This window comes from Acromyrmex echinatior, chromosome 14 (genome assembly GCF_024713525.1).
Source record: "Acromyrmex echinatior isolate Ae372 chromosome 14, ASM2471352v2, whole genome shotgun sequence".
Taxonomy (NCBI): Eukaryota; Metazoa; Arthropoda; class Insecta; order Hymenoptera; family Formicidae; genus Acromyrmex; species Acromyrmex echinatior.
Window position 1 is genome coordinate 2065507 of NC_141865.1, and position 25193 is coordinate 2090699.

Below are 25193 nucleotides of genomic sequence, written 5' to 3' on the forward strand. Positions count from 1 at the left end.
TGTACGCGTGTGCGCACACACATACACGCATGTATGTATATATTTATATAAACTTTATATATATATATATATATATATATATATATATATATATATATATATATAAAGTATCTCAAAATTTTTAAATAACTTACACAATTCACAAATTAAATCATTACAATTGTGATCATTATTAGAAGAAAAAAAATGTAATTAGAAAGTTTTACGTACAATCTATCTGCCGAAATGTAACAAAAGATCTCAACATAACAAGAAAAATGAGAGAGTAAAGTGTCATTAGGATTTATTTAAATTAACTTAGTTTACAAACAGGAAATGACACGATCCTAAAATCTTGTTCGACTATTTGAAAAGTTCACTAAGATGAAAAGTAGATGCGATTTATTAATCGCTGGAAATTCTAGATGCGACCAGCAAATGTGCCTGCTTCAATCTGTCCATTCCACTTCTCTACCCAGGTGTTCGGACACATTGAAGTAAAAACTCTTTTGAAGTACTGACAAGCCTCGTAATTTTCGTTGTGCTTCTTCTTGCATCGATGGAAGTCTACGTAACTTTGGTAGCAATATCTACAAAGTATCAGATTCAATTAAAAATCGCCTTCTTTTTTTTCTAAATACGAATATGATATATTTCTATCATGCTTTTGAGAAAAATAACTTTTTTCTTTCACTATTTTATAAATAATTTATAACATATGTGTATACCATACATACATATACACACCTAGCGCTTACTCTATTAAAAGTAAAAAATTCAGATAATTACAAATTTTATTAGCATTTAATAAATCAACTTGAATTGTGACAAGAATTTTTTTTTATATTTAACTTTTAATTTTAATACGATGAAATATTAGTAATGTACATATTACAATTACAATAAAACATGAAATGTCATACTATTGTGGTTTAAATATAACACATTTATATATTTTTATTAAAATTTACACAACTGGTACCACAGCTATTTTCGAAACTTGGATAATTAAATGATATGACATTTCGTGCATTATTTTATAATATGTTTAATGGATGAGCCATTTTGTTGATAATGAATACAATAATAAAAGAAATTAGTAAGCATAACAATTATACTTTCCTGTAAAAAGATTGAGGGTTCCTTAAAAGTTCTTTAAAAATTGATCATGCTAGGATAAGTTTCACTAATGAAGATAGCATACATATTGATTATGAGAGATTATTTGATCTTTACCTGGTTTGATTCTGATTAGGGAACCTAGGATCATAGGGTGCGGTTTGCCACTTCGTCTCATCTAAGTCCGAAAGCTTGGTCATAATTGCGACAGTACAGGACACTGCTTGACAAGCTATAAATTATTTAATCTCTAAATTTCAGCATGAATTCGTGTCACATTTCATCTCCTCTCTCTCCCTTCCTCCCTCCTTTAAGTCCCTTTATTTTGCCCGTAAATATAAATTGTATCATTTCTCTCTCGCTCTTGTCCATTCGTCTCTCAAAGCACACACACACATACACGACACTGTATCACAAATGAGTCCGTTTCTCACGGCACTTATTCTCTTCTCTATTCTCTTTCGTTCAGATCGTTGAAAAAGAAATCTTATCTTAAATGAACATAAAAGCTCATAGCGAAACAAAATGAACGAAAGGTGCATTTGAGAAGTATCTGTTGTTTTAAGAATTAACTATCAACTATAAGTGTCTTAGAAGAAAAGTAATGAGCCAACGTATATAAAGACGAATTGTCGAAGCTATTTGACCAATGGTCGCGTGTTATCTTCCTCCTGGCAGCAAACTTCCCGATACTTCTTTACTTCTGCCATATATAGGGACCACGCGTCCTTCGGCTGTTCTGCTGTCTGTTCCGTCTTTGGTTTCGCTACCACACCAGTCTTTAAAATCCTACCACCCCTCCTCTTGCCCACCATCAACGGCGGCGGTACTACAGGCTTTTCCTCCAAGACCGAAGTAGTGGGTTTTTGCATGGTAGGTTGCATCTGTTCCTGCATCTTCTTGAACATCTCCATAAAACTACCATCATTCTTGAAGGCATTCGGTTGTGGGACAACAGCGGTCGTTTGGTGTATCGCCATCTCTCCGTGTTCCTCCAAGGCGTCGGATTCATAGGAAGTTCCCCTGACATGATGCCTGCGACTCTCCCTGTACCTATGCCTGTCTCTATCTCTGCTGCGATTACGACTGCGACTTCGTTTCTTGTCTCTCGAACGAGACCTACCACGCGATCTCGAACGCGATCTGTCTCTTCTCGAGTACTTGCGTGACCTTTCTCTGTCGCGATCCCGGTCTCTGTCGTTGGACCTTGACCGTCTGTGGGAGCGTACCGGGGACGATCTGGATCCACTACGACGGCGCTTACGTCGCTCCTGGAGCGGTGAGTCGTTCCGTGAGGATCTACTGCTTCGATGGTGGTCCATGGCAGGCGAAGGCGAACGTCGCGTACCTGCGACTCTGCTCTTGTGGCTGTCATGTGTCGTGGTATAACCTGTGCTATACATGGGAGGCGAGGGCGGAGTGGGTGGCGATTCGGTATTCGATCTGGCGCTGCGTTCGTACCGCTTTGAGTCCATCACGCTGGCGGGTCGAACCAAAGGATGGACCTATAAGGATAGAAACTGCCTTCCATGAGTATATGGCTTGTTCTGGATCCTCCCGCCTTCATATGACTTGGGCGTTTTTCTTTTTTTTAGTGTGCATTTGCGAGACAGATGGACTTATATAGAGCAAGAGAGCATATAACGTAGACACAACAAATGGTAATTGACACATGACGAGTCAGAGGATACTTTGTATCAAATCAAAGGCATTGCCTGCGATCATCAAGCTGATTTAACGGATAAAGTATCAGCATGGTAATCGCACTGTTTTGCAGTAGCTGTATTCAGAAAGCAACTTTGCAACTTTGTAAAATTCTTAGATTGTCCTTTGCTGGATCTAAATGTAAAAACCAATCATATTAAAGAATTTTACAATAGGTGCAAAGTTGCTTTTTCTGTTGAACACATGTTTCGAAGAGACAAGAGAAAAGTGTCTAAAGAACACTGATGTAAAGCAATTTTGCTTTATACATAGTGTTCTTTTTGCAGTAATTTGGAAATACAAAACACATGAGAGAGAGAGAGAGAGAGAGAGAGAGAGAGAGAGAGAGAGAAAGAGAGAGAGAGGATAAAAAAAATCCTAAATTTAAATTCGATTTTAATCAAATCCTACATGTTGCTAGCTATAATTCTGGAAACTCTTCATCCTCGAAGAAATTAATAAAGGAAAATGGACGGAATGAACATATTGGATTCCACTTGGAATCCAATCAACGATGAGAGTTGTTCCTTTTAGACTAAGATGTCGGGAAAGAGCAGAAAAGAAGGAGAGGAAAGGAACATGAGTCGTCTCTTCGACGACTTTTTTCGAGATCTACAATTAACGGAATGGCGATACCCTCTATTCGCGCGTGTGGACACGGCTGTCCCGTCGAGCGTCTCGCTGGACCACTTTAACTAACGCTAATTATCTATATGCGTAATACCTTAATCTGCCGTGCAGTTGAAAAATCGCCCCTTGAGAAACACTGTGCCAGACGACGACGTTGTTACGTCATACACCTCCAAGAGAATATCTTCGTCGATCGAACGTGATAAGACGTGCGAGACGAGATTACGAGACAATCCTCAAACATTATGAGACATAGAAGGGTATCTCTCTTAGTCTTTCTTTTTCTTCTGGTTTAATGGGTGCATTCAGAACGACAATCGCTCACTGAGCGCTCAATGAACTCTTTCACCTGATTGGTATATTCCATTAGATCCTAAAATATAGACCAATCAGATAAAAGAACTCACTGAGCGCTCAGTGAGCGGTTCTGAATGCATCCAATAACACTCGCCGATGAAATAAAGATATCTTTTCATGCTCAACGCTCATTTCCAGCGTCAAAATAGGTTGCGTTCAGTGAACTCAACAGTTGAGAAAGCGCTCGCTGTTATTGGTGTATTCTTCCAAATCGAAAATGCTGATTGGATGATCTAAAAGAATTCAACAGTGAACGCTCATGCAATTGTTAATTTCGCTGAACGCAGCTATTGATTACATGATTGACGCTTGATATTTATCAATTTCTATCACTTAAGGCCGCAGCACAAACTCTTGCATAACGCATAATAGTGTATAAATCAATTAATCAGAATCTTTCCTTTCTTCTCACTCCATGAAAAAGAAGAATGTCGATTGATTTTCTTGTGCACTATGCATTATGCATAGTGTGCATCTGTGCTGCGGCCATTATTTTAACGCCGAAAATGAGCGTTGAGCATCTACATGAAAAGACACCTTAAAGGTGTATTTTATGCGACACTAATAGCATTGGCAGAGCTGGTGAGCATTTAGTGCACTTTAAAGCCATTGTACACAAATCGGCGTAAAGATATACGTTTAATAAGAATATAGAAACAAATTAAACCGCGAAATCCTCAATACATTTTATTGTGATATTTGATAAAATATACATTGGATATTTTATTAATTGAGATATTTCACTTTTATTACATTCAGGGAATCGATTCTGTATCTTGAAACGAGGTGAAAATTACTAAACTGAACGAATTTATTAGAATACTGATAATTTCATTGGTCAACACCTAATAAATTTGCTCACTTGTAATTTTCATCTTGTTTGAAAATACAGAATCGATTATTCTCCAGATTAAGTTAATATATTGTACAACAGCTTTAGTGCGCCAGTTCTGCCAATGAAAAACGCTATAAGGGTGAAATCACACGGTCCGGAATAGGACTGCGGAATACAGAATGCGTCATTGAAGCAACCAATCAGTGCTATTTCATTTAATGTTGCGGAATAGCGAATGCGTTATTGTTCTTGTAATAAATTATTATATTTTGAAAGGTTAAAATAATTTGATGCTAAATGATATGATGGAATTGCGTAATATCGAGACGAATGAAGCAAAATGATAAAATCTGAGCATAAATAATCCAAGATGGATTTCATGAATGCAGCTTGCTCACCAAGCGATTTCTTATTCATAGTTCTTATTCATGAATCCACAAATAAAAACCAATCGCTTGATGAGTAGGCTGCATTCCGAACCCATTGAAAGAAAAGTGTTGCAACCTTTCTGTAATCGGCTCTACATACAATACAATATCTCAAAATGAGGTAAAAATTACAAAAGTGAGCAAGTTCATTAGAATATTCATAATTTAATTGGTTAATAACTAGTGAATTTGCTCACTTTTGTAATTTTCATCTCATTTCAAGATACACAACTTCCTGGGTCTCTATTATTGAAAAAAAAACGTATACAAAATTCTAGGAAAATATTATAGTATACGTAACGTATATTGTAGTATTTCCCTAGACTTTTGTACACGTCACAAAGTAAAAAAGAAGGAGACCCAACTAAATAGCGCGAGTCAAAAAAATCCTGGGCATCTATCATGAGGTTTATTGTTTGTACTTTTTGCACTCAGACCTTCGCTTTCTCTTTTTTCAACTTAAATATGTATCTATCTCATTTTAAGTTCAAAAATTTTTGGAAATTCGAGCAATGCAAACAAATCTATGGAATAAAGTCGAAATGGATTCCGATAGGAATTATTCTGTTTTCCCTAGAAAACATAATAGAAATCTAGGGAATAATTGAATAATTTCGATTGGAATCCATTCCAACTTGTTCCATGATAGATCTGAGGTATCTCAGTCAATATAGTCACTAAATTTAGTGACTATATTTTTTCGATACTTTTTCGAGATATTGTACTTTAGCTCCAATTTTCTTACAATTTGCTTACAAGTTTGACTATCCGGCCGGATGACTGGATTGTAAAAAAGCTAGATAAATCAAATATCGGATATAATTGTTGAATATCCATTTCAGTCAAAATACATCTCTAGTCAAAATACATGTAATCAAAATATATTCACTTTCATCTTAAATCTAATTTTGGATATCATATTGTGATTTCTTTTATGTTATTCCTGTGTAATTTTTTAACACGAGGTATTAAACTTCGCCGCACTCGTGGTAGTAGAATATAATTAGAAATTTTATAAATTTAATTGGAAAATATATCAAATTCGTGTAGAGTAATCTGTCAAACGTTATAAAATATTGAGTTTTATTATAACCAGAATCCTGACTGGTTTCATTAAAATGGTTTCATTCAACTATAAATACATATATACGTCTCGTTGATATAATCATATAATAGTAATCAAACCATTTTTCTCAATGTGTTATATAATATATACATATATACATACAAATGTAATTACACAGCAGTTAGTGATTAGTATAATTGGTTTAAAATTATATAAATCTCGATCTATAAATATTACATAACTATTTTTTTATTTATAAATCATTTTATCAGTGATTTTATAACAAAAATAATATTGAAAATCATAATTTGTATCTATACTCTTCATTTCGTTTTTATTAGGTAAATAATAAATCTTCATAATTAATCTCTATGATATCATAAAGTATTAAAATTTTATCTAAATCTATATTTAAACTTTTATAATTTTAATGAATCTTATTTATTAATTCTTGTTTTTCATAATTTAATGAAAACATAAAAAGAATTAACAATTTTTAATTTTTATCAGAAAGTTACAGATTCAAATTCTGGCTGAGATAATATTTTTCGCAGATAAATTTTTTGCAGATTTTAAGATTCTTATTAACATCTGATTATTAATAAACTTTTATGATTATTAATGATGACTTATTAGCATCAAACAAATTATGCTTGTCAATTTAATAAAAGTGATATTTTAGTTCTGCTCATAGTACTTCAAAACTGGAAAAGATTTCGATGCGCAATTTACAGAATCAGATATATTTACGTATATAAATTCACGTATATAAATTCAAGAAATATTTACTCACCAAGATTCACTTTAACTGAATATAGAAATTTTTTTATTTAATTAATTTTTTATCGGACTTTCCTTGTTAAACCAATAATATTATTGTAATTATAGTTTGTATTACATTGTAACAAATAAAATATAATAATATAAAATTTAATAAAAGAGTAAAGCGGTTCCCAACATAATCGAGTGACAAAGTTATTAAACATTCTGTGAAAATAACGCGCCTGCTATAATGACCCGGCATTAAAATCTCCTGACGTCACGCCTGCCCGGCGTCGATATTACTTTCCGATGATGCTAGTAAATACGTGGCTCTATCATCCTTGACTGAGCATACTAATTTTAGTACATTTATACGCATTTTTTACTTACAACAATTAATTGTTTAAATGTCCTAATTTAATTTTTTCGAATTATACATGTATATACTATTTGCAAAATAAAACAAAATTTCAAGTATTTATAATTATTAAAAAAATAATAAAATGGTTGTTTAAATATGATACACCACGAGAGATTTCTAATTAATGCACCAGTATCAAAAAGTTTCAGGCAAATTTTTTAATTCAATTTTCTCGAAAAAAATATATAATAAAATAGTAGTAATATAAATTACGTCTGCAAATTTAATTTTGTATAACTTTGATCGATGAGAAAATTTTTGAACTTTTTATTCGATCATGATGGTATTGGAGTATCAATGTGAAATTTATGTTTCTCGTATTATGATGAAAATTTGCGGAAGTTATTGTTTTGTAATATGGAGAAATGTCGTCGATGAAGCAATTTCATATCGTGGCGATGGATGTAACGCGACACATAAAGCACATCTCTCTCTCTCTCTCTCTCTCTCTCTCTCTCTCTCTCTTTCTCTGCCTTCCTATCTTATCGCGGTGGTCCTTGGAGTTCTCCAGACCAAAAGAGGAGCTGGAATCACGCGTACCAAGCTCTATGTTGTATGCGAGTTTTGACCTTGTGGCATTTGGTACCTGTCCGTACCAGCCGACGCGCATACAACTCCACACCCAATCCCACAAGCACGCGAGCAAAATAACTAAGTACCATCTCCTTCTCTCATTCGATATTCTCTCTCTCTCTCTCTCTCTCTCTCTCTCTCTCTCGTTCGCTCGCTTGCTCGCTTGCGCGCCCGCTCTCTTCTTCTTACTTACCTTTTCTCTATTCGCTTGCTCACGCAACTTACGCGCACGCGTACATCGCTGAGTCCTAATGGCGACGTAACGGGGACATCAACCAAACCACGCGACACGATAGTAACAAAGCTGATATTCGCAAAATTGCAGTTTAACCTTTGACCGCATCATCGATCTACTTCGCTAGGAACACTGATTATATCGGAAATATAGATAGAAGCAATCAGTCCTTTCTGTTTCTTATCATGCACATTTAATAATTAATAAACTAAGTTGAATTATTAACCGTTTTATGAAGAATATATCCATAACTTATATTTATAGCCCATTAAATAGACTTCTCTCTTCTTCGATTAATTAAATAAAGAAAGTGTAATATTTTATGGAGTTATATGATATGAATAAATTACGAATCGGTGGAATTTGATATATATATAAAGATTAGTTTTCGAAGATATCTTTATAATATAACAAACAAATTTAATGTTAAAATTGAATACGCATAATTAACTTTTTAAATTATATCACAGTAATTTAATTAATAATAAACGAAGAATATAAAAAGATATTTTAGATATTTTCTATACATCTAGTGTCCTGTAACTATCACTACCACACTTTTATCTTTTGAAAATCCATTTCTAAGATATATAGATTTTGAATCGAAAATTTTAATATAAAAATTTCGAGGCTGCAATATATTTTTTAAATTAATAACAATTAAAATTCTCAACTCATAGAGCTAATATTTTATTCAATTAAGCTTGATCAATAAAAATGGACCGATGACAAGGTGATAAAGTGCTTCACAAAGCCATTCTCAGCAACTTTAAGATTATCATATAAATATGTAATATCTTTATTAAGAAATGCTCTTGCTTCTGTACGAAATCTATTTGTACTACATTATTAATATAATTAATTTCAGAACATATCAAAATATCAATTTAAAAATAAAAATAAACACTACATTTAAGACTAAGAGTCAAGGCCAATGAAGGTGCCATGATTAAATTATAATCCCAATGATCCCAAAAATTAATTTACATAATGTATAATATCTTCTTTATTCTGAATATCAATTTAATAGCAAGATAAATGTATAATCATGTTTATTTGCCCGTGTTAAATATAATATTTTTTAAATAATATCAATAGATAAATGTTACTAAAAGTGAAAAGAATTGACTATATTGACAAGATAATCGGATAACATATGAAATATTTATATTTAATGCGCTTGTATCAAATTATTAGCATATTTATTTTTTAATAATTATTGTTCACTATAGAGGATCCAGCCTCGATGACCTTGACTTTGACATATTATCAAGGTCATGATCCTCCAACGGATGTTAGTCATTGGATGTTATTCTTTATAAGTTATTAATATAATAAAAAAAAATTTGCGTTTTTAAAACAGAGAATTTTTATTTTAAAGCAGAGAATTAGTGTTTTTAAAGCTACGCGAAGCAAAATCTACCCCACCTTGCCTTCCCACCCAGTCAAGGGGTGCGCGACTTTTCATGCAAAATAATTTCCATATCACTTTCCTCTTGCCAAGGAGCGCACGATTTTTTCACGCGAAGCAACTTCCATTTTCCTCCCTGCCTACGGGCGTACTTTTTATGTAGATAAATCTTACTTTGTGTGAAAAATTGAACGTCCCTAGACAAAAGGAGAGAGATGATAATTAATCAAATATTAATTTTTAAAAACAAGTTAAAAATACTTATTAAAGAAAGGATATTCAAGTTGAATAAAAAATATATATGCAAATATATTTATACAATATACAGTGTGTATAATTATTTACAGATATATAATACTTATATTCATAATATAATATAATATTTATTTATTTTAATATCAATATTGATTAATTAGATCATCTTTAGCCAAGTATTATTTGTAAGAAAAAATTTTACATTATTATATATATATTTATTTATTCAATGTATATATTCATATATTTATACTATTGATGCTTTCAAGTTTGGTTAATAGTAGGTATATATGTATATACACCGAAGAAAAAAAATATCATATGAAATAAAACCTATATATTCCATGTATTCCGATAAGAAAGCTGAAAAAACTGGATTTACATATAAAAAGTATGCGAGAAGATATATATATATATATATATATATGTAATATATTTTAAATATGATAAATTTGAAGTCAATTTTTCCGTAGCGATAATTAAAGAAATTTATTTTTTGTTCTATATAAGAGTTCACGATTTTATATATTGAATAACACTTTAACAACTAAATTTCAAATGATAATTTTTGTTTCAAATTGTAAAAATCATTTGAATTGAAATGAAATGAAAGACATTACTATTTTAATTGGTTTAAAATGCATCATCATATATGTATTTACTTTTAAGAAAATAAATAGATATTTGTTCAATTTTACAGAGTGTTCCGAAATTCGCGTATCAAAATATCCTAATAAGAAAGTTTTCAAAAAATGTAAAAAAATCGTAAATTTTGTAAATTTACTTTAAGCAATAGTTTGTGAAATAATAAGGTTTTAAATATGACCAATTACGAACTATGTTTAGCTGAAATGTGCGCTTACTAAACTATCGCATGCGCGAATCACGAATATGTGATTGTCTAAATAAAATCTAATTGGTTAAATCCTTATATCTCAAAAATTACTGCTTAAAATAAGAATGTACATGTAACTTTTTTATTTAATTTTTTGAAAATTTTTTACTGTAGATTTTGATTCGCGAATTTTGAAGTACTTCGCCGGATGTCTGTCAAAGGATAAATAAAAATTAAATTGATAAGCCACTTTATACAGCATTTAAATACTCGCATATAATTTGAGTCTATTTAATTATAATAGCGACACTATTGCTCGACTGTTATTTGATTTCGCCGAATACACTCCGTATGTAACTGTCTGATGACCGTGGATAGATCGATTTAGTGATTCGGAGAGATCCGGACGTCTCAGAAATAGAATCACTTTGGTACCATATGACATCGTGCAAGCGAGCGCATTTACGTCGCGGGACAATGGAAAAGGTCGCGCCGCAGCGGCTGTGGCATTTGCGGCGTTCGTCGCTAATAAACGTGTTCGCGAGAAAATGCGCAACATATTGAGCAGAGACGAAAGGTACGGATGGATACAGGTCTTTCCTCAAGAGAATCGGGACGGGGAATTCCCCGCGAAAGAACGGACCAGTGTATTTGTTGCGCTCATTGATGGTTTTTTCCAGCACAATTACTGTACGACTTAATTAAAGATTTATCTGCATATATTACGCATATTTATATATATATATATATATATATATATATATATGTACATACATATATATATATATATATCATATTCTTAAATTATATTTGGATTTGCAATTCAAATTATAATCTTTAACAACTATAAAGTATTAAAAATAGCAAAAGTGAACGAATAATATTTTATAAATTCTAGAATTTTTAAATATTTAGAGGAATCTAAAGAATGCAAACAATAATTTGAGCAATTTATAAAAATGACGAAATCTATAAAAAATGAAGAAATTCAGCGAAATTTAAGAATGGTATTTTTGATCAACCAACCAATGAGAATTATAATAGATATGCGATTTATAATACTATTTGCATAAAAAAATTCTTATACATATAATGTATATTTATTTGTTATTTTTATATTATATATAGTATACAAGAGATGTTAGACTTGATATATATATTATACTTTATATTGGATCTTATACCAGTACCTAAAATGCATTTCTTATATTTTCTGTAGAATAAGTAATATATACATTCTCTTAAATAAAGACAAAGAAAAAAGATAAGAAATCTAAACAGAATGAATTTACTGTTATATTAATCGTATCTGATTCGCTTGCAATTATTCATTCAAACTTTCTTAATATCACGCAACAGAAACCGGATACAATTGCAAGGGATATCAATTAAGCTAGTTTATCTGAAAATGCACTTTGTCAGACGACAAGGCCAAATAGCCAAGGCATCATATCCAATGATTTTCCTTGTATTTCCTCGCCTTAAGATTTAAAGATAGTCATCGAACGTGAACAGTAATCATCATAGATTGTCGCATCTTTTATCGCGGCTATTTACGAACCCGTAATAAAGCTTTACACAGAGGGGGGGGGGGAGGAAGGGGAGGAAGTGCTGCAATTTTCAGTTACATGGCATGGAATTTTCCAAATTTGCATATCAACGTGTGCGAATGATTCAGGCAGTTTCTTGAAGGAAAAAACTGAGAATCTAGAGTTGTCATAAGTTAGGAATCATAATAAATTAGAGGATCGCTAAAATTGCTGGTAATATGCACATTGTAAAGTAGAATATATAAACCAAACAGAGTATTTACGACAACTTGAAGTGAATACATAATTTCAGTTCTTTTAAATTTCTACGCATGTAGATACAAGTTGAGCAGCACAAACTGTTGATTAGAGAGTATCACTAATTGTAAAAGTTCTTGGAGACAATCTTTTACTTTGCGATTTATTATGCAAGTGATTTTAACACATTTTATTATCATATTAATATCATATATTTACGTCATATCGATTTAAACAAAATATAAGTAATAAAACAAAAAACAACATAAATAATTTATATATTATAATATAAATATACATATAATATATACATATAATCTTTATATTATAATAAATAACTTTGGCAATTAGAATTCAACGGTATGTAAAATTTCTTTTATTCTAAATATAAAAAGAAACTGCGCTCTGCGCGTTTTGCCGTCTTCGTGAGAAAGTTTCCACGGAAATTGTTCTCTCCTTCGGCATAATCGTATAAAACGCGTCGCTTGAATTAGGGGACTAAGCCCATGAAAAGCCACGTGACCCTTACGACTTTCGTTTCGCACGCTTGAAATCGTGCTCGGTTCATAATTTTCCACTTGATCAAATTTTCAAGACAAAAATAACTTGCTAGTATTTTCTAAATAATTTTCTTATTTTTATACTTATATCTTATTTATGTATCATACAATAATAGTTTGCATCGCTTATGCGTATATTTTTTATACTTAACAATATAATTAATGATTAATTTTTTAAATATAATTTTTATTTTAAATTTTATTCTTATTTAAAATATTATTTACTGTTATTCTTTACACAATTATTTATTTGATTTTCTAAATATAGGACAATAAAATATGTACAATAAAGTATCAAAATGTTATAAGTTGATATTCTTATTTATTGTTTTTCATTTCTTGTATAAATTTATTTTAATTTATAGTGCTAATGTAACAGTACTACAATTTATATTATTTATAAAATATTACATATATTATTATAAAATATTACATATATATTGTAAAAAATTTACAATAACAAATTTGTATTGACAACAATTTCTACAGTGAAGAAATTTTTGGCATGAAATTGACTTTAAATATATGTAAATTATTTTATGTTGTTATATAATAATATCAATATGTTAATATCAATATTTATAATAATTAATATACGTATAAGGTAGAGTGGAGCTATTTAATTATACAATAGTTTCAACTTTAAAGTAATACGAAAATTTATGATAGCAAACAATACCTCTTTGCATTGACGTGCTTATATTGTAATTATATTATACAATCATGATTGTTCCTTGAAAGCATAAACACAACCTTTAAATAATCTATATGTGCTGTTTAGAAACAAACATTATGGAGAAACGAATAAGTCCCGCTTTACCCTATAATTGTATATTGTATATTGATAGTATAATTTAGCAATAATTGACTAATGTACTAAAGAATTAATGTTAACAGATTTTAATTATAGATGGAAAATTTTATTCGTCTCTTAATTTTGATAGGTTTCAATTTAAGATAAAAGAAGGTATTTGAAATTAAAGAAAAAGAGTTTCTGATTTCAAAAAGTCGATTTTAAAGTCGATTAAAATTAATTTTTTATTAGATTAGTTAATCTACTGAAGTTAAAATCAATTCTACGCCCTAGAAACGACTGTCATTTCTCCGCAAATTTGAAATCGGCGTGAGTCTCGCGCGTTCTTCTCTGCCAAACTCAGCGCGACGGGCCCTCCCCATTCCAATGATTAAATGTGGGGGAGGGGATGAGACGGCGCCATGTTGGGTCCGTTCGCGCCGCACCGCGCCGCGTCACTCGTCAACCTCGTCAGTCGCCCGATGATTGCGACCGTGTATACGTCGCACGCACGAACCATGAATTGAGCTCGCGTTCGCTCGTGCCGCGTCGTCGTTTAACCCTTTTTTTTTAATTTATTCCGTTGTGCGCATCTTTTTTATTTTACATTTTGCACTGACGCGCGGAACAAATACGGAGTTGTATATTTGAGAAATCTGACAGAAAAAAAAGTGCGGGGACCTACTATAATATATATAAATATATATATAATTTGCGTGCAAAGTGCGTGTCCCTGTGATCCCTCTCTCTCTTCCTCACTCTTTCTCTCTCTCCTTAAAAGAGCGCGGGCGAAAGAGAGCGAGGGACAGAGAGAAGTAGACGAGGTAAAAAAAAAAAAGAAAAAGGAAGGAGAGGGAGAAAAAACGGCGTGCGATGGCTGTGAGGCCACGCATCGGCCCTTCCGGTAGTGAACGAGCTTCCGGGAATGCCGAGTACCTCACCGGGATATCCGTCGTACGATGGACTGCCAGGAGTACGTTCACCGTCGCGACGGCGTTCGCCATCCTCCTCGGAGTCGCCGATGTCGCGGGCATCAGGTCGGGTGAGTACCCTCCGCGCGCGCGCACGCGCGCGTATCTTGGAGCTCTTTAAACTTTAAATCGGACCAATCGAACATTTCTGCTGCTGGAGGACCTCTTTTCGCCAGAAAGTCTATTTATTTCAAAAATACCTGTCAGTTAACGGATTCCGAAGTAACTTACCTCGAAAATATTCTAAATAATTGCGTATCAAATTGCGTTTCTTTGAGTTGCGAATTAAAGTCCATTCTTTTTGGATCCTCTGTATCTCATTAATCACATCAGCAGTTACATATTGCTGCCAAGCACGTTGTAATCGAACTTGCACATCAATTTTATCTGTAGGATTTTAAATCTATTAAAGATATTTTTCTCTCATTATGCTTTCTCTTTTTCTTGCAGACAACTCACACATTTTGCTCTATATAAAACGACTTTCCGCAACTTCTCACATCTTGTTTCCCTAATATTCCGCTGTGCAGTACGCGAAAGTAGGAAAGAAGTACACTGCAAAACCTCAAATTTACAAGCTGGATTAATCATGTATTATTATAATAATCAATGTATATATATAATTATATATTGATTTTAATTTAGTAGATTAATTAGTAAAGATTTGATTTTAACAGATTTTAATTTGAAACCTTTACATAGGAAACATTTATGTTGTAAAGAATTCTGTCAATGAGTATGAAAGATAAAGAAACATTAAAAAATCTGTTGCTCGCTGATTGAACGCGGTCGAAAAGAAATAGTTAATGTATCTCGATATCGACGAGTCGTGAACGTGAACTCTTTGAACATATCAATCGAATTTAATTTGTTAGTGAAAAATTATTAACGGCAAAGACAGATTCAAGTCTTGACTTGAACGATTTTGGAGCCTCTTCAAAGTAAGTCTGTTACAAATCACACGAACGCGATAATAAATAAACCGTTTCTTTCTTTTTCATTAGAAATACACAAGATCATTTTGTCAGAATCTCATATGTTTATTCGATTTGTTTGGAACGAAGAAATTATCCAACGAAATCAAGGTCAACCAGGACCAGTCTCTTTTTCATCACCTACCATATATTCACGGAACTAGCTGCCTATTGTTATTACTGTGTGGGTTACGTTTTTATTCTTTTCTTACATTTATGTGAAGGAGGGGGAGAGAGAGAGAGAGGGAGAGGGGAAGGGAGGGAGGGAAGGAGGGAGGGAGTGAGACAAGTGGTACTGGTGGAAAAGACATAGAAACCGGTTTCATGTAATGAAGACTCTTTGTGTGTGCGTGCATGCGTGCGTGCGTGCGTACGTGTATGTGCTTGAAAAGAGTAAAAATCAATGACAAATGCCACGCCGAATTTTTATCAGTCCATTCAAATTCTAAAAAAAATTTCCATATTTTTTCTCATCAACTGTCTTTCTAGTTTTTCTCGACGTCGCCACTTCTCACGAGAAATCGATTTGGTATGATTTCGAAGAAAACTACGACTAATATGTTCGTGTTTGAACTGCGTTCAAAGATAGGAAACAGCGAAGAAGATAGGAAAAGGAGCCGGATTTGTAAATCTCTTTCGAAGAAAAATTCTTTCGATATATTGTTTTTTAAAAAAACTCACATAAATGTGGGATTATGAACGTCATTAGCAGTTTAAAGACGAAATAAGAACTGATATTATTCTTTTAAAAAAGCTTTCTTTTAAAAAACTTTCTAATATGCATTAGAAATATCGTAAGCAAGAATTTAAATAGATTCTGCTCAGGATACTTTGACTTATCAATACAAGGTTATATTCAGATTTCTATCTGAGTGGCACTAAGTATTACTCTATTCTTATTATTTACTGAACAAGTTAAACAAGAGTGACATGACATTAGAGGAGCATTTAGGTGGGAATCTGAACACGCCCTAGAAAAAAAGACACATGAAAAAATGCAAATCTAAAGCGAAAGTTTTTTTTTTCATTTGTAACATTATTTACAAATTATATTTTATTTCTAATTAATGTCCTTTGATTAAATTAATATTCTTAATTTCTACAAAAAACGTGAAAAACTTTTAATTTGCTTTGCCAAGAAAATTAATTCACATTTGTTGCATTTTTTTCGTTATGGAATTATTAAATTATTAATAAAATTTAAAAGAAACAAATAAAAATTACGTGAAAATTATTTTTTTTTCTAAATTTCGAAAGATTTACAAGTCAAAGTAACATTTTGACATCGCATGCGAGAAACGTAATATATTTCTTTAAATATTATGTTTATTTATTTTCCATATTAATAAACGATCACTAACATAATATTGCCGCAAGAATCCGAAATGTCCTCCTGGATTAGCTAGATATATAGCGTTGTGTTTTGATTACGTAGTGCAACTTACACCTTACGAACTACATGAAGTAATTCCGTGAATGATATTAATAAAAAGCTTTTTTCTCGTTCATATATAAGAATACACACACACACACACACACACACACACACACACACACACACACACATACATATATATATATATATATATATATTTGACATATATATATATATTTGACACACGTGATACATGCAATCACAAAGATAACACCGGCAGTCAGAGGATAAATATCAATATGTTGACGATTGGCTAAATTAAATCTCTGACCTTCCATGATGAACTCGTTACTCAATCCGGAGTGCGTCGACCATTTAAAACTTTATCAATCCGATCGGTGAACCTTTCCTGCAGCTTATAAAAATGGATTCTATATTTCTTATTACCTATTTCTTATTTCTTTTTTTTTTCTCATTTTTCATTTATGTATATTAGAATAATAACGAATCATTATTAAATTACGTTGTTTATTGTATAACTGATTTACTTGCTATTGTACATACTTATTATTATGTGTGATTGTATTTTACAGAATATAATTTGAATGATTAACGTAATTTGTTTAAAAATTTCTTTTTTCTAATATCTTTTTAATATCTTTCTAATTTCTTTAATATGTATAATACTTTAATTAAAAAAAAAATTTTTTTCTATCTATATCTTTCTAAAATTTGATATATTTCTATTCAAATTTTTTTAATTACAAAAACAAAATTATCTAAAATAAAACAGCAAACACTGGTTATTTAGTTAGCTTGATCTCATAAGAGATCGTATAATATGTAATTTAAAAGTATATAATTCAGCCCTTTTAAAAATGCCAGAAAAATTGTTTTGCAAAATATAGAAGTGTCTTTGCTATTTTATTCTTCTGATAATTTTTTCGTATCTCGCAAAGCACCTTATAAAATTGCAAAAAGCTCGTGTAACATCATTGTGGGCTACGGGTGAGACAAGTGGGACGAATCAGTGGGTCAACGAAACGACCTTCGTACTCGAGAGCGCCGCGAGTTTGCAAGCTCTGATTCCTGCAACGCGCGCAGGCGAGAAAGTTCTTCCCCTCGAAGAGTCGATAGTTCTTTGACGTATTTAGAGTCGATCTCTCCTTAGCGAAAATCTGATTGGACGGCACTTTTTTCGTAACGTTTTAATTTTTAATAATAATTGTGGCTGATATGAACGTCGTAAACTAACTTTTTACGCATGAACGGTTTATATTTATCAAAACTACGTTTTCATTATTCGAAGAAAATACGAATAATTTTTGAATCACATATTCATTATTTATATGCTATATTATTTAACGACTGTATGTATATTTCAGGATCAAAACTGTTGAGCTCAATTTATGAAATTTATGCTAAGCCGTTCTAATTTCAATGTCACGAGGAAGGAAATAAACGAAAAAGTTAACCTCACTTCAATTTAAACGAGTTTCGTTACTTCTGTACGATAAACAAAATAAAAGAAATTTCCCGAAATTTTCTGAGTGAAATTTACGCTCTCTCGGAGCGATGACATTTTTTTCGCGGTCGGAGGAAACGACGTTTCCTGAATACGAAATCGAATAGCGGTATCGGCGGAAACTCACGAAGGCATGATCGGCTGATAGTCAGTGGCTGTCGCGGCTATACCGAAAGCACAAACTCTTGTAAAAATGAGGAAGAAGAAATTACAAATAATGCAGATATCGTGTGATATGATATGCATGAAAAGAATTACAACTGTTAATGGCCTCCAGTAAAATGTTGGTTAGGGAAGGTTTTGTGGGTCAATCTTATTTATAGAAAATGCTCCAATTACAGAAGCATTTTACAGCGGAATTCCGTCTTTTAACGGTGATTATGCACGCGGTTACAGTGGTTTCATTTGCGCTAGACATGACATTGTCACGTGCGATCGATTGGTCGTCGTTATATTGATGCGTAACAGATTTATCTAGTAAGACAAAGTGACAGTATATTCGTGAAAATATTTGTTATATTACATTAGAATACATGCCGATCAAAAATTTAAGACCATTAATTGAAAATGTCTATTATATGAAATAAAATCAAACTTATGCATTAAATTTTTATATATTTTTATTATTTTGCTTATTATTTTATAATGAGATGAAAAATAATGTATAAGTTTGAAAGTTCTACAGAAAATATGTTTTTTAAAGAACAAAAGCATTAAAAAAATGAATCCTTTTGTCATTTCTTATACACAAAATCATCTCTACATTTAATTAAACTTTATTAATATAAATAACCCAACTACAATTTTGTTTATTTTTTCTAAGAAAATATTTTTTTATTTATTTAATATTCCACAGTTTAATTTTGGAAAAAAGTTTTATATAACCACGGTCTATTTTCTTGAAGTTAAATGTTGCTATGTCAATCATAACAGTGCTGTGGTGAATATAATGACTATTTACTTTCAAATTGAGAAAAATTATTGAGTAAAGTATGACTCGGACTTTTAAGGGGATCCTGAAGCTGTCTGTATTACCGACTAAATCATACGATTTTTGCGTAATAATTATTTTTTTCCTCTTTTACAAATTTGAAAATTCTTTTCCAGGATTAAAGTATAGACATTAATACGTGTCTGTAAAATGAAGTTTATTTATAGAGTTGAGAACAACAAAAAATTTCGAAAGATCTTCTTATCATTTCTTAGTCCAATATAAAGCTCTAGAGCTGTTACATTGTGATAACATTTTCTTCGTATAAACACTATGCAATCTGTATTTATGAAATAGTAGCACAGACTAGTAGTTTGCACGAAGAAATAATGTGGAATTCTTAGAGAATTGGCTTTACATGTTTAATTAAAACGTTATTATTATACGAAAATTTATCTATACGTAAATCGTTTATGTATAAATTCTACTTATATTATGATTAATCGTCTTTAGGGTTTCCTTAAGTAACATTTGGAATATTTTTGAAGATATAATATACAATATAATACATATTTTCAAAATAATAAAAAAATTATGAAAAATTATTTTAGATCATATTTAAAATAATACAGACAATCTAGCGGCGATTTAGAATCCGAATCAAAAGGCATAAAATATTTCAATAAGAAGTAAAAGTGTTTCTATCTGTGCTCTAATGGAATTAAGGGGTCTAATCTTTATCCCGAGGGTCTAAGAGAAGCACAAAAATTTCAGATTAAAAGAAAAATTGACTATTACGTACAATAAACTACATATAATATTTTATGGGTATAATAATAAACAATATTTATAAATTATACTTTTGTAAATTTTTAAAAAGGTTGCTTAAATAATTTAAGTTGTGGAACAATTTCCGTAAAGCACCTTCAACGTGGCAAAATCGGATGAATATAACATTTCCGGATGCTCCGAAATCAAAAAATAAAATGTTTTCTTGTAAAGGAATGTAATAGCCATTTTGTAAGATTTTTTTGTTGAGAAATGTGAAAAGCAATGATTTGAAAAAAAAAAGGACATTTTTTTTATCTTAAAATATGAACTTAAAAAATTTATAAGTAAATGGATTAAAATATCAAAAAAATTGTATACTAAACGATAGATAATCTTAAAAATATTCCTGCCAAACATGAAGTCAATCGGACTATTAATTTCGGAGAAAAATATTACAACCCATTTTGAAAATCTTGATTTTAAGAAAAACGCAAAAAAAGATTTGAAATGACTTTTTCAAAATAAAATAATCTTATGCCTATTCTGTTCTATCTAATCTGTTATGCCTATTAACATCATGTTCGTAAAAGTTTATCTTAAATACTCAAAGTATTTATACAAAAAAAGTGAGCTTTTTGTCATTAATGTTCAAATTGTGTTATTATAACAATAAAGTAACTCTAAAAATGTATCGATAAATAAAAATACAATATATTCATATGATGATTTATTTAAAGTACAAATAAATAACACATTCATTAAATATGTGTAACATCTTTAAATTTTATATGTGGTCTTAATCTTTTGACCGATAGCGTGATTTAAATAAAAGGATTATTCTCCCCTTGCTATATTCACATTTTGCTGATCTGTAAGAAAAATTGTACATGAAAAATGTACATATAAGATTACTTTTCTTTTAGTAGAAAAATTTTATTGAAATTTTATAAAAGATAAAATAATAATTAGCTAGATTTTTATCTTGTACTTGAACGATAATATGTGAAATTCAAGGAATTATTACTGGCATTTTTTCAATAAGTTCCATCTTTACGTAAAATTAGTTTGCTGCTAAATTCTTAATGATAAAACATTTTACGTGTTTGCAAAAGCTGTCAGATGAGCCTTGAGAAGTGTCTATTAAAAAACACGAGCGGCCAGCGTGAACAGAGGTGTCGAATAAATTTATAGGTGAAGAGGAACTTCTTCTAGGTGTGAGCGAGAGGACTGCCTGTTCTTCGATGGTTATCCTTCTTTCCGGCCTGCTCCTCGTGTTCGCTTGCGGAGCTCTTCTCGAGGCTGGAAGGTAAAGTCAGTAGGCGGGCTCAAGTTCGTTCACCTCGGCCTAGCGGCCGACCAGATAGCGGGACCCTGGCTTTCCAGTAGGCCTCGTCGTGCTCCTCGTCATTGTCGTTGTCGCCATCATCGTCGTCGTCGTCGCTGTCGTCGACGACGCCGTCGTCGTCATCACCGTCATCGACGTCGTCGTCGTCGTCGTCGTCACCGTCGTCGTCGTCGTCGTCGTTGCCGTCGTCGCTACCACCATCGTTTGTCATCCTCGATCTCGTCTTCGTCGTCCTCGACATCGTTGTCGTAGTTATCGTGATTGTACCGCCCGGTATATACTTGTGTAACACATTCATACAATTACGTCTACACGCTTATACCAGCCAGTGTCGACTTTTGCATCCTGACACCTTCGCACCTGCGGAAAACGTATTCGTTTTGTGCACGATGCTCTCCTCCACGCGTATATATTGTATTGTTCGGTAGCTTTTGCTTTCTCATCAGCGCGGGCCGTTAGCTAATTAGCCGCGTTAACTATACTCGAGGCTCAATGAATTCATCTTTCTTTTGCAAAAATGTCGAGAGCCAAGCGATTTACGCGTCGAAAATTTGCCAAAATTTTTTGTTTCTTAATAATTAATAATGATTAAAATTATTAATTTATCTGGAGTAACTATAAATGACTATAACTATTCTTATTTTTAAACATCTAAAGTAAAATTTTCTCTTTTGAATATTCTCAATTGATAAAGATAAGTTGATAGTATTCATAAAATATTTCTTTATTTTCGTGAAGTAAAAATATATATATGTTTTTTTAAATAAAATATTTCATTTAGATATCATTAGGCGATATTTTAGAATCTTTATTCTAATGATAATAATAATAATAATAATAATAATTTTAATAATAATATTGTGTAATGTTTAAATTAAAGTCTATTATGAGAAGTATAAACAAATAAATCAAAATTTCTATATAGAAGTAGAAAACGTGCATGTTCCTTGCTGTTATCTCTACAAACACTAATAATAGACATATATTTTTTTATGAATATTGTGGCAAGTGAATAATACATTAGAACAAATGCATCCATTTTAACATATAATTAATTTTTTTTTATATATTTCAATCAACTATAACAATAATAATAAATGATTTATAATATCATATAAATCTCATTTTTGAAAGTCAATCAATTGTGAAAGAAATATGATGCTCTAATAGTCAGGAGCTGTAATCTGCCATATAATTATTTTAATAACTTTTTACACCTAAGATCAAAAAGAAATTATATAGGTACCCTATTTACACGACAGAATGTGGTATAAAATACATTTTTTCCGCGCTGGTAACATCAGAAAATGAATCTGCCATGACTATATGTTGCAGTATCTAATCTGTCCAGACGAGAGAAAAAAGAAGCATGCCGCAATATAAATCCGTACTGATGGAAAATTCAGATTGCGTATATACATTTTATCAGCGCGTATTTAAACCAATGTCACGAATTGCAGGAAGTATGCGAGCATATCGCGAAATTGCTCGATAAAAAGAAACATATTGGATGATTTGTCGCAAAAAAAAACAAACATTTTATCAAGTTGACTGTTTTCGCAAGCTTTCTGTAATACAAGGTAATAACTCAATAAACAAGAAACGTTCCAAAACATTTCAGTAACGTTGCAGCAACGTTGAACTGAACCGTTTCAAAATGTTACTAAAATGTTTCTTGCTTAGTGGGAATGAACGAGCTTGGTAATTGTATATTGTTACTATTACTATCAAGAGACACACACACATACATTGCCGATATTTTCTACTTGCACAATTCAAGAATTTATTTTGAAGAGAAGAATCTCAATCTCTCTCTCTCTCTCTCACAGTTTTTTCTCGCCAGAAAGTGACCAGCTGAAATACTTTAGAAAAGATTGAAGAATCTACGAGTTAAATCATTTATATATAATCCGAGAAGGAATATATATACTTATATCACTGTAATCATTTACTTTCCTCCATGTGCTTAGGAAAAAAAAATTATAGCGATAACAACTATAAAAGTGACAGTTATAAATAGAATTAATACAGAAAAAAGTTGAATAACCTATTTCATAGTTATTGCAAAACTATGAAGTAGTTTATTTAATTATTGTACATTATTTTTACATATAAAACTTGTATAATTGTCAACCTTGTTTGCTACCACTATGTTTTTCCCTGATTTACTGATATAATTAGATCTTAGAAAGCTATCTCTAGTCCTTCCACGGAACTATCTCTGAAGTTTGTATTAAATTACGCATTGGAGATAGTAAATTGCAAATTGAAGATTAGAATTTGACTAATCGGATAATGGTGTTATTAGTTTTCCATATCTTCATTAAAAATGTGGGGAATATCATCATTTTTCAGCTTAAAGTTCTAGTTTTTCCCCTCTCCGTAATACAAAATTTTTAATACGAGTGGGGTATTTCATGTGAAACGTAGTATGTTTTAATATTGTTGAAATCTAATAAGGTAAATTTGAAATGAAGGATCCAAAATGATAGACGCCATTCTACTCGCTTTTGAAACCGCGAGCCTTCGTGATGTCATTCATGCTGATACATTTTGAGCGGCATATCCGAGTACGGATGTGAAACGGTACATTTCCACTTGTCGGATGACTTTTATAATTCCATTTATCGTGAATTATTACCGTACGTCGAGGGTCACCTGCATATCGGCGAGAGATCGCGACGGATTTTTCCGGCCGATGGCAAATTGATGCCAACCCCGCGTGGGAAACATCAACTTTCACCCACGAGACCAGAAGTAAACTCATAGCGCGCGAGTGTAACGGCTCTTCGTGTTTCAACGAATCGCGACCTAGTGTTTGCCGAGCGAGATAAAAGAAGAAGAGAGCAAAAGAGAGAGAGTCCTTAATTATATTAGGTGTTGGAATTAATTCGTAGCGTTTTTTAATGAAAGAATGTTATTTATTTCACATGAGCATTAAAAAATACATTAATGAAAGTACTTCCCATCACTTGTAAAACGCTACGAATTAATTCCAACACCTAATAGTTCTAGCATTATTTCTTTTAGTAAGACCATCTTTTAATTTTAAGAATATCCGCTACGATGAATACACGTTGTAATTCTTTTATTTTTTACTTAAAGTGTGTATCCCGGTAATTGGATCTTGAATCAATGTGTAATTGAATCTTGATTAAAATTTTGAGAACATTTTCTTCCACGCTGACAAAATTAAAGTTTCTTTTTGGCTCTTTCGCTGTTTAATTGTATCGAGATATTCAATTTAATTATGTAATTGGATTGTAGACATCATAATCTTTTTACAGAAAAATATCATTTTAATGCTAAGAAAAGTGATTATTCAATTTACTTTTTTCCTTTTAAATAATAATTAACAAAAAATGTTTTTAGAAAAATTTATTATATACTAAAAACCAGAATTTATTTTCTTTTGAAGAATATTACAAAATTGATTGAAGAAACAATTTTAACAATAAATAAACCAAATTTGTTTTAATTTAATAATCTTGATTGAAGTATTAAATTTTTTAGAATTCAAAATGTATTTTAAATAAATTTAATACTTGTGA

The 25193-nt window shown here is 31.5% G+C and overlaps 3 protein-coding genes across 3 annotated transcripts in view; 1 reads left to right on the top strand and 2 right to left on the bottom strand.

The window, feature by feature from the left end:
* Positions 1-266: 266 nt before the first annotated feature.
* COX6B (Cytochrome c oxidase subunit 6B) lies at positions 267-3668 on the bottom strand. The gene is made up of 3 exons (XM_087413593.1): positions 3527-3668; positions 1216-1330; positions 267-569 (listed from the first exon to the last, which is right to left on the bottom strand). The coding sequence occupies exons 2-3, from the start codon at positions 1296-1298 to the stop codon at positions 401-403; spliced, it is 252 nt and encodes an 83-aa protein (XP_087269719.1). The 5' UTR covers positions 1299-1330; positions 3527-3668; the 3' UTR covers positions 267-400.
* On the bottom strand, positions 1231-3659 carry LOC105147080 (uncharacterized). Its single transcript, XM_011057833.2, has 2 exons — positions 3527-3659; positions 1231-2603 (listed from the first exon to the last, which is right to left on the bottom strand). The coding sequence occupies exon 2, from the start codon at positions 2571-2573 to the stop codon at positions 1737-1739; it is 837 nt and encodes a 278-aa protein (XP_011056135.1). The 5' UTR covers positions 2574-2603; positions 3527-3659; the 3' UTR covers positions 1231-1736.
* Positions 3669-14172: 10504 nt separating the features above from the next.
* The window catches only part of mgl (low-density lipoprotein receptor-related protein megalin), a 70084-nt gene continuing 59063 nt past the window's right edge, over positions 14173-25193 (top strand). Inside the window, exon 1 of the mRNA XM_011057831.2 lies at positions 14173-14792. Within this exon, the coding sequence (XP_011056133.2) occupies positions 14624-14792 (169 nt within the window). The 5' untranslated portion in view covers positions 14173-14623. The remainder of the gene's footprint in view (positions 14793-25193) is intronic.